The 14535-nt window shown below is 51.5% G+C and overlaps 1 protein-coding gene across 2 annotated transcripts in view; it reads right to left on the bottom strand.

The window, feature by feature from the left end:
* The window catches only part of LOC309842132 (uncharacterized protein C1orf94), a 39202-nt gene that overhangs the window by 10940 nt on the left and 13727 nt on the right, over positions 1 to 14535 (bottom strand). For both annotated transcript variants that reach the window (XM_082686072.1, XM_082686073.1), the window contains exons 2-4: positions 7667 to 8352; positions 4480 to 4740; positions 3097 to 3272 (exon numbers count right to left, since the gene is read on the bottom strand). In XM_082686072.1, the coding sequence (XP_082542198.1) occupies positions 3097 to 3272; positions 4480 to 4740; positions 7667 to 8352 (1123 nt within the window). The remainder of the gene's footprint in view (positions 1 to 3096; positions 3273 to 4479; positions 4741 to 7666; positions 8353 to 14535) is intronic.

Here is a 14535-nt window from a genome sequence, read left to right as displayed (position 1 = left end):
ATTCTGGGCCAGCTTGTGCCAATTATCAAAGTGTTGATGGCTGACACTGTGCCCTTGATGACCTCTTCAGCACCCATGAGCTGACATGGGGCCCATCGTCCAGGTCCCCGAGTGTAAACAACCTTCAGAGACTGCCCTGGCTCTCTGCTCCCAGGTGACTGACACAGGCCGTGGTCAGACTGCTCCCACTGCCACCAGCCCCTTTACCTGCAGCCAGAGCACCAGTCCCCCTTCTCTGCAAGCCCTGCGGCCCCGGGGCAACCCTTCTCACCACCATGACCACAGCCTGGTCTCTGCGCCCGCCCCCCCGCCCCCCCCCCCAGCCAGGGCTTAAACCTGAATAGTCAGACAGACAGGCAGGTTCCCTGCAGCTGTTCTGGTGCACGGCGAGCTCTGAGACCAGGTTCCACGTGCCCATCTCCCTCCTGGTCAGCCTGGGCTCTGCGTGCACAGCCAACTCCCCAGGGCCACCGTCCTCCCCACACCTGGGCTGGGCTGACCCTGGGGCCCATGCAAGACAAAGAGCCGCCCATCCCTGCTCCATCCTGGATGGGTTTGCAGGAGTCAGGACCACACGCATCAGTATGAGCGGCACACTCTCTGACCTTCAGGACATTTTTAGTTGTTCAAATTGCAATTCTGCAATTCTGTAAAATCACAAGCAAGGGTAAATAAACATTCATTCTTCTTTGCTTGAGGTCACGGCCCCTTTCTACCTTCCCTCCTTAACTGGGAACAGAGTGCCTTTATGCCAAGAAGCAGCCTAGGAGCCTCCAGAGCTCCTTGGTGCTGCGGACTTAGTCTTCCATGGCTCTGCATCGCTCCACAGTGGAGCTCTGAGTAAATTGGATTTGGGACCTCATCTTTATTCCTAACACCACGCAGGAGAAGAGACGAGGATAGACCGTTCCCTGTTTCTCCTCTCTGTCTCCTCAAGGTCTGTGGAGCTCCCTGACCCTGTTTCCTACGAAAATCAGGGCTGAATAATAATAAAAACCAACATCTGTATCATACCTTAGACTTTTCAAAGCCCTTTCTCACCCGTGGACTCAATTAACCTTACAACGGAGTCCATGCCACCGCCACCATCGCTGCTGCTAATTGCTACGAGCCCATTTCACAAGTGAGGAGACCAAGGCTCAGAGCATTTAGCTAACTTGAGCTTGCCCAGAGCCACCCAGCTTGAAAACAGCAGATTTCTTGAAACGCCAAGTCTTCCAGTTCCAGAACCTGCCTTCCTTTTATTATGTCAGGCCCCTTGATGAGCCGTCTTGAAGCTGGACAGCATTATGAAATCCTGAGAAGCTGTGAGAAGGTAAATGGCCCTGCTCTCCCTCGCTACCTGGGAGGTTCAGTTTCTCCAGCCAAGGCTAGGAAGCCTTACAGGCAGCCATGAGCTGCAGACACCAGCATCTCTGAAAACAAAGGGCCTTCATGCTCAGATAATACATTCGAATCTCACTCCCTCCAAAAAACCAAGCCAGAGACAATGGACATAGCAAGGAGCTCTTAGCCACTCTATAACGTGAGCCAGCGTGCACCTGCTTTATATGCTGAGCCCCGAGTGCACTTAGAGCGAATCAGTTTACAATGTATAAAATGATGCGGTTGCTTCTCTTCCCGGGTTGAGGGGCAAGTCAGAGTGCTGGTCTGCGAATTGTGCCTGACCTGTGCTGGACTCTGGGCATCGCAGTCATCTAGGAACGCCCTCGCCTGGCCGATGCCCAGCCAGTGGTTAGGGTGGAGCCAAGGCTTTTAAATTACTTCCATGAACGAGTAAACATAAATAAAAAAGAACAGGTCGCTGAGTAGGTAAGTAAAGGACTGAAGAGTGAAGGAGCACACACAGAAATGCCAGGCTGGGGAGCACTGGAGAAGAGGTCTGGGGACAGATGAGGGCACGAACAGGGCAGTTTTCTCAAGACCTAAGAAAGGACGAGACAGATACAGGACGGACTCACGCTAGCCTCCCCCTCCATCACGCTTCATGGTAGCCCCAGCTTGAGGTTCTCCATCCTGCAGGGGGAGGGGGTGGGCACTTGTCCTCTTTAGCAAACAAACAAACAAACAAAAAGGCTTGAAAACAAAATATCAGAGAGAAAGACAGACACTTCGCTGAACTCTGTGAGCTTCTGTTTAAGCTTCTGGGGCTGAGTCTGGTGGTCCAGCTCAGAGAGGCTCTATGTGGGGTAGAGAAGATCTGCCTTCTGCACAGGGGACACCTAAGCCCAAGGCTTGCCGCTCTGTTGTAAAGGAGATGACACAGGGATCCAAGGAGTGAGGGAAGGGACACAGAGACTGGGTGAGATAATTTGCAAGTGTATTGTCTTCTCTGTGTGCCTTCTCCATGCTTTCCTGGGCCAGCCCAGGGCAGCAAGCCCCCAAGGATCTGAGTGTACAAGTTGGTGTATCCTGCACATACACATACATGCTATTCTGGAGAGGCTGAGGCAGAGGCCAGTAGACCAAGAAATCTTAGATGCTGAGCACCTTTCCTGGAGAAACTGAGCACAACCTAAAGGGACTGTTGAAGCTGCTGAATTGAACTAAGGTTTAAACCAGAGTGGACATTGATTTGATTTTTTTTCCTCCTTCTGTCCAGTGGGCGGCAGCTCTGAAGGGAGATTGACTTAATAGACAGATTAAAGAAACTACATTTTCCTGCATAAATAAGTTCCCTGAGGAAAATTTCCAGAAGCCATGCTCCTTGTGTTTCACCGTCCCTTTGTGTCTGGTCACGAACTCCTTTTAGGCTAGGAGCCCCAGACCGTGAATGCGTGCCAGGCCACGGGAGCTGGTACAAGCTAAGACTACTCAGATGTCCTTTAAATAAGGTGGTCATGTAGATTGGCATCAACCCCAGAACACTTGGGAGTGAAAAGGGGGTGATTAGAATAATTATGTTGGGACAAAAGACCAAAGCTGGGACTGTCCCAAGTACTCTAGGGACACACATCATCCAACTCTAAAGGAAGTCACAGCAGGTGGATAGGAAACAAGGACTATGCCCTCATCCCGTGCTGGGAGCCCAAGCACTTCACAGGTTAACACTAGCAAAGCAGAGGTGAGGGACCCTCTCACTCACCTGATACTCACCTGATACTGTGGGAAGGTAGAGTGATTCGTGAACACAGGAGGAGGCGGGTAGTTCAGGTTGAGCCAGAGTGGCTGGTTCAGGGTGGCTGAGGTCAAGGCGGTAGCAAAGCGTGGGGTGAAAACATTCCCTGTGTACTTGAGGTTGCTCTTGTCAGCCACCGTCACAGGTGGGTTAACTGTGAATCACAGGAGAAGGAGAGTGTCTCAGGGACTGCGGAAGGAGGAGGCCAACACACCCACAGCACCAGAGCCACCCCGGGGTTCATGTTCTCAGATGTCAGGTCTTTAAGCTCCAAGAGGGTTCCTCAAAGTGTGGGGGACTTTCCAACTACGGGAAAATGTCATTCGCACACACCTGGCCGATTTGGAAGAGGTGCGAATCCCAGCATGGTCTGGCTTAGAGCTCTCTCTCCACCATTCGCTAGTAAAGGAGGTGGTTTATCAAGAGAAAACAATACACCAGGTTGCTAGGGCCATAGTTCACCCATGTAGAAAACCAAATGCTTCTCAGTGCTTTACAAAAATCCAGTTTTATACCAACAATTGCTATGCCATTGGAATTCATACTAACCAAATTATTAAAGTAGCACCCCCTGAGGACATACACTTGGCCACACTGAGGACCTTACCCAGGTTATAGATAACTGACATGGTATCACCCCAGATTAGTCTGGATGGATGAGATCTGGTTGGGTTGTTCTAGGATATGAATCCTTGATTCTCCCCATCTGTCCTGTGGGCTTCTAGAGTCAAAGATGGAGCCTCAACTTCCCCTTAGGAACATCTTTTGGGGGAAAGGAGGTTTGACGGAGACAGATGTAGGGAGAGAAAGGAGGGACATGGATAACCTCAGTGTAGGAATCATCTGAAGCATGGATTTTTCCTTGGCTTGAACAACTTGAGGGCATAGAGGTATGTGGGCTCAGGGCTGTATTCAAACTGACCCCTGGTGGCCCCCCTGGGACCCTAAAATTCACCTGCATTCCTCTAGCAGTGGTAGTACTGATAAGGGACATGGGAGAGAGTCATTCCCCCATTCTATGAGTTTAAAAACAGACACCCAGAGAAAGCCAGTGACTGGCCCTTGGATGAGGCAGCCATTTGGTGGCGGAGCCATCATGGGGCTATGAGAGTGTCTGGAAGGTGCGCTGGGGTGGCTCAGTGGGTTAAAGCCTCTGCCTTCGGCTCAGGTCATGATCCCAGGGTCCTGGGATCGAGCCCCGCACCGGGCATTCTGTTCAGCGGGATGAACTCTCTCTCTGCCTGCCTCTCTGCCTACGTGTGATCTCTCTGTCAAATGAATAAATAAAATCTTAAAAAAAAAAAAAAAAGTGTCTGGAATCCCCTTCCTCTCCAGCCCCTCCCCGCGCAGGGCCAGCTTACGTTTCAACTCCAGCCCGTCCACCTCCACTTTGCTGCGAAGCTTTAGCTGCATGCTTGGGTTTTTGGTGGCCCCAAGAAACTCATAGAGCAGGTTCTTCTCAGCCGGCCACGCAGGCTTCTTGGCTGGTAGGGCCGTGGTCACAGAGCCCACTGGGTCACTGCACCCCTCTTCACCGCAGGTGTCCTTCCGGCTCTGGGGCCACTGACTGAGAAAGAGGCTCTCTCGACCCTTGGTCGGCCCCTTGATGCCAGAGTTCCATTCTATGGCAGGGGAGGGAAAACTGAGTCAATGGATCTGGTTGGCCACGGGCTGGACGTGGGGAGCACTTTCTTGTGGACCAAGTGACAGGTCCTCCCTAGCACACACCTGTGGCTCAAACCGTTCTGGGGTCTCCCTTCCAGCCCAAGCCAGTCACAGTCTCTTCCCTGAAGCCTTCATGGACCGCTGCCCATCACAGCCTTCCCCACTCATGCGTGCAAACGTGGATCTGTCCATCCGTCCATCCTCTCTTCCTTCCATCCAAACTTCCATCCTTCCAATTACCTTCCTTTTCTTCTCTCTCTCTCTCTCCTCCCTCCCCTTTTCTCTGCTTTCTCTCCTTCCTACCTTTTTTCTTCCTTCTCTGCCTCTTTTGTTTCCCCCTTCCCTCTATTCATCCACAGTGTCAAGCTTGGGATACGGAGCTGCCTTCAGCCCCGCCGCCTGGCTCCGTAGGGAAGATGCGCAGCTTCTATAGAACACGTGGCCTAGCTGAGGTCCGGCCCCTCACCGTGGACTCTACTCCTGCTTTGGTGCTCACGGGTGATCCAGCCCGTTTGTCAGCACCAGGCCCTGACCTGAGTACTGAGGACACCGATGAGTCAGAGCCAGACTCAGGCCTGCAGGAGCTCACAACAAGGAGGGAGAGAGAGAGAGACAGACCCAGAAATAGCTCCAGGACAAGGCAGATGGGAACTGTGAGGTGACAGAGGGACACAGTGGGAGAAGAGAGTGGCTGAGACGGCTTCTCTCAGAGAGGGTCAGAGGGTTTCCAGAAGGAAGTGGGCCTTCCAGGAGGCCTTCCATCCAGGAGTACAGGGAGACGGCATGGCAGGGGCAGGCATCAGAGAGACTCAGCAAGTGCATGTCCACACAGTGTGTGCCGTTGGGGCCAGGCCCGGGTCCCTCTGCAGACAGACAGAGCGGTCCCCTGGTGTGAGATGCTGGCTGGACCATCCCAGGACCCTCCACAGCAGTGATTTTTTTTCACCTAGATTTCCTTTCGAGCAAAGGGACTCATTCTTCAATCAAAATTAACTATGGGTGAAATCGTATTTATGTGGGTTTGTTTGTTTTTAAGGCAATGTCTGGCTGAAGTAGTGTTTTCCACTCCTTTCCCAGCCTGAAGGCTTTGCAGGTCTCCATGGAGCTTGGCTGGGAAAGAGCGCCGGACACCCAGCAAGGACCTCAGATTGTTCCCGGTGCAGCTGGATCAGAGGGCCTGTGCCCGGTGTCACCTGTTGGAAATGGATTGGATCCCTCCAGCTCGTGCCTCCACTGCAGGCCAGTGGTCTTGTGGCTAAGTCTGGATAGGACAGGGTCTGCCCTCCTAGCACCATCCCAGCGAAGGAAAGAGTGCTCTAGCCTGAGCCAATTTAGAAGAAAATGACATTTTTAGCAAAACATGTCCCTGGAGTCTCTTCCAAGAGTTTCTGTGGTTGCCAAGTTTAGCCCCCAGCCAGTGTGCTGAAATAACAGTACCCACTAATAATAGCCTTTTCCCCAGAGACCCACACACCTGCCGTCTCTCACACACCTCCCGTTGCCTTGAACAGGCCTGCCACTCACTCAACTCCAAAGCTCCCTCTTTTAACGTCTGTGTACACAGACAGACAGAAGACAGACACACACACATTCTTGCCTGTTGTTCCTCTGCCTCACTTACATGTGCACAACGATGCACACAAGATGGATACACAGAGATACACACACAGAGACACACTCGGATGTCCCCACACCCACATTTTCTCTAACACACCTACATCTATAAAACGTCCTTTGGCACACCTTTGCCCACACATCTATACATAGATACACACACACATATGCACACTCGTAGTGGGGAGGGTGGGTGGGACAGGACGACCTCCAAGCCGGCAGCCCCATCCCACAGAGAGCTAGCCAGGTGTCCTTCCTGGAGAAGGAGGTAGTAGGAAAAGTCTCACGCTCTGGGCAGGGCTCAACTGTCACACACAGAACTCGCAAAAAGCCCTCTGCATCCCAGGGCCTTCTCAGGCCCCAGAGTCCAGCTTGCTGTCCCCAGCTCTGACTACTTGGCCTTCCCAGAATGTTCCAGAACACAGAACATGCACCTCTTCTCTTAAGGAGATGGATTCGGGCCCTCCCAACACAGCATCTCAGTTATCAATCCATGCTTACAGCCTGGGGGTGATTTTTCTTTTGGTTGACATATGATCAACTCTCCTAAAGACTGCTGACTGTAAGCAAATGCCTCTGCCATCAGTCTGCCTTGGAACCATTCAGTCTGAGTGGCTGGATCGCAACATGCAGAACCTGGAGGTGGGGTGGGGGGAACTTGGAAGGTGGCTGGGCTTTCAGGAAAGGGTGTGGACTCCTCAGTTAGCAGGTGGAAAAACATTGTTCTAGGGTTCAGGAGTCCCAGGGAACAAGTTCGGGGCAGTCTGGATGGCATGGAGAGTTTGCACGTCCCCACCCACCCCATCCCGGCCCCAGAGTGAGGACCAGTCCTCATGGTCAGAACAGGTGCCTCCATCGGAAGCCAGATGACCCCAGCTGCTAATCACACTTCCCTCCTATCCATCTTAAAGTCCCTATGCTGCAGTTTCAGCTGGGGTAAATGCCTCCATCAATGTATTCTGCATGCCTGGATTCAAAAAATGAGCCAGTTACCACATGTGCCTCTATCTCCTCTCAAAGTGTGTTGGGATCAAGGCCACTATGTTTGCTTCCACAAGCTGTGTCCCCATACATGGGCATCCAGCAGAGGGGGCCTGTGGGTGCTGAAAACCGCTTGCACTTGGGGACTGTGTGCATCAGAGAGACCACCATGTCTAACTCTGTTCAAAGATGCTGCGTGCACCTGCTGCAGCCCTAATGGGCTCTCTGGCAGGTTCCTCCCTGCAGGCCCACTCACTAGCCCAGCCCCCAGCCCCCAGCCACACTCACCCATTAAGAGATGTCCCTCCACAGTGGACTCAGCCTCAGGCTTGGAGCAGATCTTGGCAAACACCGGGAGCTGCTTCTTCTGAGCAGGGAGGTCAGGAAGCTTGTCAGGGGGTGCAGGAGCTGGGGGCGGCAGCAGGAGGAAGGGGCCTAGCCCTGTGGGTTCCCTGGGTCCCGGGCCACGGAACATGCTGTTCTGCAGGAAGTCTTTGATGGCCCTGGTCTCCTCCAGCACCACCTTGTTGTCAGGAGCCTTAGCTGTCTCTGTGGACCTCAGGGGGAACTGCGCCAGGAGCTTGTTGATTTCTGAGTTGGAGGCGCCCAGGATGTGGCCCCCATCTTCTGTCCCTTTAACACTCTTGACCTTGGCAGCACGCAGAATGCCCGTGACTGTAGACATGACAGAATCGCAGTCCTGCCGGCTGCTGATCATGGACACAGCCACCTTCGGATCCAGAAGGGAGTCGGCGGGAAGGATGGTGGCTCCTGGGTACTCACTGCTGTCTGCCAGTGGGGGAGGTGCAAGAAGGCAGGGAGCCGGCTGTCTGGGCCCCTCAGGGGAAGTGCCGGGTACCTCCAGCTCCCCAGAGGTCTCTGTGACTAAGATGAGGTGCTCTTTGGTCAGGCTCAAGAATTCCTGCTCCACCAACAGGGAGATCTCATCTTTGTCACGGCTGAGCTCCAGGGCTCTGCAAACAGGTCAGAAAGAGTTGCTTTAGTGTCAGCTCACTCAGGGGTTGGGGGTGCCTGTAGCAAGCCCCAGGCCACAGGGAAAGGGGACAGAGAGAACACATCTCCAGGTAAGAGAAACCCTTTGCTTTCTCAAGAGGGAAAATGCACAAACCTCAGATGTTTCTAGGCCCCCAGCAGGCCCCGGCACCAAGAGCACAGTTCTGGAATCGGGACATCGGGGTCCTCTCCAGATGCTCCATTTTGCTGAGTAACCTGAGTCTCAATTTCAGTCCCTCCCTCCCTGTTCAGTTGTGCCCGGGACATGAAGCAATGAAAGACGAGGCACATTGGGGTCGGGAATGAGTCAACAGCCCTGAGCACAGAAGCCAGAGTGCTGGGGCTGAGCCCCAGGAGTAGAGGGCTGGACCGGTGCCCTAGCTCCCTCATTTCCCCGCTATGACCTGGGCAAGTCGCTCAGCATCTCCATGCCCTGTCTCCTCATCTGGTCAACAAGAATATCAGAGATGGCAAAGCACTATGGCCTAGGGTAAGGCTGACCCAAGGTGTGTCAGCCTGGTTGGATCCTGGAGACCGCACTGTGGCCCCTATGGGTGGAGACCTATGGCTCCCCGCAGGCTGGCACGGCCCTCTGACCAGATCATGGCATCTGCATTAAGCCTCACCTCTTGGGAGCACAGGAGTCACTTGGTCCCTGCACGGATGCACAGGCATCTCCCTGAACTCCCACACCAGCCTCTACCCACACCTAAAACACTGGGTCCCAGCTGGACCCCTGATGGTCAACACCAGCCTGATGGGTCCAATGGGGCCCAGGGACTCTAGGTGCTTGCTTGCTGGCTTTTTCCAGATGGCAGAGAGAATGTCAATTGTCAGGGTGGCAATAAAGATGCCAGCCTGGCGTCTTTAGCTAGGGGGCACCTTCCTCCCTGACACGGTCAGAAGGACCGCGGCAACCTAGCTTAAAACCATCTGCTTTCCATATGTGATGGGCTCCATAAAAAGTGGCTGAGGTGGTCTACAAAGAGCATTCTGGAAACCGCTCAGTGCCCCCTGGGGGGAGGGTGGTGAAGCCAATGAAGAAGCAGGAGGAAGATGAAAGTGCCCACGAGGAGAGCTTAGCCGTGGGGGAGGCCAGGAGCACACCCCTACCCTGACGGTTCCTCCCCAGGGCTCAGTTTGAGTCTCTTGAGCAGGGACCATGAATCCTGCCGGCCAGGATGTGCCTTCCTCGTAATGTTCTTCATGTGTGAGCATGTGCCTCACCCGTGCACAAGAACAGATGCGCACACTTGTGGATGTGTTTGATGAGCACTCACACGCACTGGTGCAAAACAACACGGGGCAAGGGAAAAAGTCACTGTACTTGACAACCACTCAGAACGGGCATAGTAGACAGACCCAGGTTCTCCCAGCTGCGCCAGGCATTACCCCCTGAGTTGCTGGGTCCTCGTGAGGTCCAGGGGGTCCTGGGAAAGGAGCTGGGTGGCCAGAGCCCTCAGGAAACACAGGTAAGAGCATGTCACCACTTAGCCAACTGACCACCAGCCCCGCAGGTGGCCTCAGCAGACTTAGAAGCAGAGATGAGCCAGGAGAAAGCAGATTCCAGCCAAGCAGACCTGGGTCTCCATTGGGCACTAATGCCTATTTCATGTCAGACCCTGGAACCTCAGGGCCTCCTCTGTAGCCTGGGCATGACACCTGAACCAAGGTTGTGATGATGGGGTAAGAACCTGGGGAGGCAACCCGGGTTTGAGCTTGGCACTCGTCCTCTGGGAGCTCCCAAAGGCGGCATTGCTACAGGGACACGGGGCTGTCTTCCACTCTGGTTCTCTCGTTCCTTTCATTCTCTCCCCTCCCCCCTCCCCCTCACCCCGCCCTCTCCCATTCCCTTCCTTTCCTCTGTCCCATGTCTAGACTTTGGCTATAAATAGGACCCACTCTCATGGCTATGTTCCTGCGAACAATCAGAATAAAGAGACCCCCCTTCTTCCTCTTCATCATCATCCTCAAAGGGAACAGGTGAATCTCGAGTTACAGAAACCAGACATTTGAAAAAAAAAAAAAAAAAACCCTTACAAAGCAAGCTATATACCAATAGATTTTTTTCTTTTTTTTTTTTTAGGAAGACCTACTACAATTATGTCAATTTTAAAACATTGTGATAACGGTATTGTGGTTTATACTTAACAAAAAAATGAGTCCTTATCTCTTAGAGGTAGATAAAATTATGTCTAAGATTTGCTTTAAACTTAATCTAGCAGGGTAGAGGGAAGAGGGGGACATAGATGAAACAAGGTGGCCATGGGTTGACCATCACTAAAACTGTGTGATTGATCAGTACATGGGTTCATCATGTACTATTGATTCTGCTTCTGGCTGATTCTTTTTTTTTTTTTTTAAATAAAAATGTTGCACAGTAGATGCACACAGAAAAGTCTCACCGCTTGAATCCTCTCAAGTACCAACTCCAGGAGAAGTCAAAGCAGATTCTAAAAGATCCTCAGGACCCTGAAGTGCCTGTATCAAAAACACCCACAGACCATCCCTTCTCAGCACTCAAGAGGACCCTTGTGTCCCCTTCCCAACCTGGGACACAGGCAGATGCTGAGGATGAACCCCTGTTCTTTTTTTTTTTTTTTTCCATTCTGTTCAGTTAGCCAACATAGAGTACATCGTAAGTTCTTGTTATAGCGTTCAACAATTCATTAGTTGCCTGTAACACCCAGTACTCATCCCAACCTGTGCCCTCCTTAATACCCCTCACGTGGTCACCCCATTCCCCAGCTCCCTCCCTTCTGTAACCCTCAGTTTGTTTCCCAGAGTCCAGAGTCTCTCATGGTTTGTCTCCCTTTCTGATTTCTTCCCACTCAGTTTTCCCTCCCTTCCCCTCTGGTTCTCTGCTCTATTCTTTATGTTCCACATATGAGTGAAACCGTATGATAATTGTCTTTCTCTGCTTGACTTACTTCACTTAGCATAATCCCCTCCAGTTCTATCCATGTTGATGCAAATGGTGGGTATTCATCCTTTCTGATGGCTGAGTCATATTCCATTGTATATATGGACCACATCCTCTTTATCCATTGGTCTGTTGAAGGGCATCTCATGAACGCCTGTGGCGTTCTCATGAACGCCTGTGGTGTTCTCATGAACTCCTCTGGCACATTACAGCAATCAGGGGCCCTTTAGGAAGTTGGCATTCCCAGCAGGGGCAGCGCAGTACCAAGGATACAGGGTCCACTCTGGCTGTGGGCCCTCCATGCACCCCTGAAATGCTGCCGCCAACCTCCCAGCCCTCCCTTGAGCCAGTCTCCACAAACTTCTACTTCCCTTGCTTCTGTCACAAATCAACTACAGGCCAGACAGGAAGCCATGCATCCCTATACATGCTTGAATTTAATCTTCTTCACACTCATGAGCAAGAGATAGCATCATCCCCACTTTACTGATGGGGAAAAATGAGCCTGGCCAAGGACAAGGACCTTGTCACCTAGAAAGTGTGGGAATGTGGGTAGGTTCAGCTGCCTTCACGACTTCCCCTTACCCCATCCAGCTTCCTTTCCAGGGATAGCTATCCAGCAAGGACTCCCTGCTTCATGGCTGAGCTCTGTTCCCCAATCAGAGTGCAATCAGGTCTATTGCTGGTTTCATTCCATCACTCCAGCCTGGGAAGGATCATCGTGGTGAGTCCTGAGTCTGCCATCCATGGCATTAGCTGTCCCTGACAGGTTCATGTCAGCTGCATGTCTGATGAGCGTGTCTCCTGGGTCTTCCGCCAATTTACAGATAGAAATGTTGAAGGGAATGAGTCCAGGGCTGAGCCTAGGAGACAGTGCCAGAGACCCTCCCCACAGCCTGACAGTAATCCTGCATCAACACTTTGGGGGAATAAATCAATCCAGTCACTATCATCCAATCTCTTCTTCTTCAAGACAGCCTTTATCAAACACCTCTCTGCAATCAAGATTCATCACACAGTTACAAGTCCCTGATCCAGGATGTCCCTACCTGCCTTCTCTCCAACCCCCAAGAAAACAAGATTCGTTTGTTCTTGTTTATTCTAGAAAACTGCCTGCCTACAGTGTTAAGATGTTCTCAGAACTCAGATCAATCCATTTCTCTGCTTAAACCCTCATGTGGAATCTCATTACTTATAGGATGAAATTTAAACTCCTTCCTGGCCTTCAGGGCAGATACTAAGTGGCCCTCCTGCTTTGACTCCTTCACCCAAGCCCTTCTGGCCTTAAAAATATTCCTTGACATGCCAAGTTCATTCCGGCCCCAGGGCCTTTGCATTTCCTGTGGAATGCTAGATCATCCCCTGACTGCTTCTTCTCATCATTTAGGCCTCAGCTCATGTTTCCTACTCCCAAAGGAGCCTTTTCTGCCCATTTTTAAAGTGCCCCCCCCAACTAGGCACTCTCTGCCCCACCAATCTGCATATTTTCTTCATGGTATTAATTATCATCCACAGCATCTTTTTGTCTTTACTCCCCACAACAACATAACCTCCCCGAGGGCAGGGATTATATCTTGTTCAGCACAGAGCTTCAGGGTTTAGAGCAGTGCCTGACATCTGACTCCAGCTCAGGGAGAGTTTGCTAAATCAATGAGGAAACTAGCTCATGAACTTATGTTTTACCTGTATCCATCTCTTGGAGCTCTTGACATTGAAAGCTCTGTTGCCAAAGACTGCTCAGCTCCTCCCCACAGGTTGCAAACTCTGTGGCTTTGGTTCCATTTTCTGGCCCCCACATCTGGCCTGACATCCCTAAGCTGGTCAGATGACACAAGCCACCTGTTCAGCCCAGTCCTAAGAATGCCCCACCTCTACACAGCAGTCCCACGGCAGACTCCACAGAAAGCCTACCTGACCTTTGCAAGCACCTTGGGGATCCCAGGAAGATTTTTCATTCTTCTCACCACTTTCCTGGGTTCAATGTCAAGTCCGCTCCCCTGCATTTCCTGGAATCTATCTTTTCTTTTCTCCTCCTGAGAAGTTTTGCGGATCCTGGCACCTCTCCCATGCTATTTGCTTTCTCCTTTGAGTTGGTAAAAACCATCAAATCTGCCACAGACTCTATCACAGTGAATCATTCAGGAAGGTTAACCCAGTTCCCAGGTGCTGACAAAGAAAGAAGTCAGGATTGGTGCTGTGGTTGCAGTGGCCGCCACCACCTCTGCGTTGCCCACCTCCAGGAGTGACAAGTGTCTGCCAGCGGCTCTAGATGTAAGCGCTATGCATGATTTCTGCATTTGCAGTGTTCAGAGTCATATAAAAATAAAGGCTATTGACTGGTTGGCACCCCTTCCCAGAATAATGACTAAGCAAGCACACTGTTAGCTCCCAACAGCGGTTCTGTGTACATGATAACACAGAGCAAAGATGAAAACTGCTATTCGTCCAAGCCAGACAACAGAAAAACACAAGCAGAGAATTGTTAGTGCTACAAGAGGACACCCAAAACAAATATTTTCTTCCCACCATGGCATTTCAGACCAACAACAAACATGGTATCCACGCCCAGTACCCGGGTAACATGGCTGGTGATGGCTGACGGAGGTGAAGGACCCCGGGACTGATGCAGACCTGGGCCTGAGTGACAGTCTGTCCACGGACTGACCTCATGACCATGGGTGAGGTTCTGACTTCTCTACCTGTCTGCATAGCTAAGCAGCAAAGCGTAGTGGCCAAGAGCTCTCTCCCTGGAAAGAGTTGGAAATGGACTCAAACCCCTGATGGTTAACAGAGGCCAAACGTTATGCAAGCTGGCTAACATGTTTAAGCTCAGGTCCCAGGTCACAAAATAATAAGAAGGCTTAGCACTTATGGAGAGCTAACTAACCGGCCAGGTGCTGTGTTAGGTAGTTTCCATGCCCTTTCAAGAGGGTGGAATCAAATCCCTCAACAGCCCCAGTGGGGTAGTGTGGTCAACTGCTCACAGTAACAGGCCCCATTTTATCATGGCTTCCTATGTCCAGGCCCTTCAGGAGTTTCCACCAATCTTGATTCAGTAATAAGGAAAAATATCTAGGGATAAATTTAACCAAGAAGGTAAAAGACCTGTACTCTGAAAACTATAAGACACAGCTGAAAGAAATTGAAGACAACACAAATGAATGGAAAGATACACCATGCTTATGGATTGGAAGAATTAATATTGTTAAAATGTCCATCT

The sequence above is a fragment of the Mustela nivalis genome, assembly GCF_964662115.1.
Source record: "Mustela nivalis genome assembly, chromosome: 10".
NCBI lineage: Eukaryota > Metazoa > Chordata > Mammalia > Carnivora > Mustelidae > Mustela > Mustela nivalis.
The sequence above is the reverse complement of the archived record's forward strand: the minus strand, read 5'-3'. Positions and strand labels throughout refer to the sequence as shown.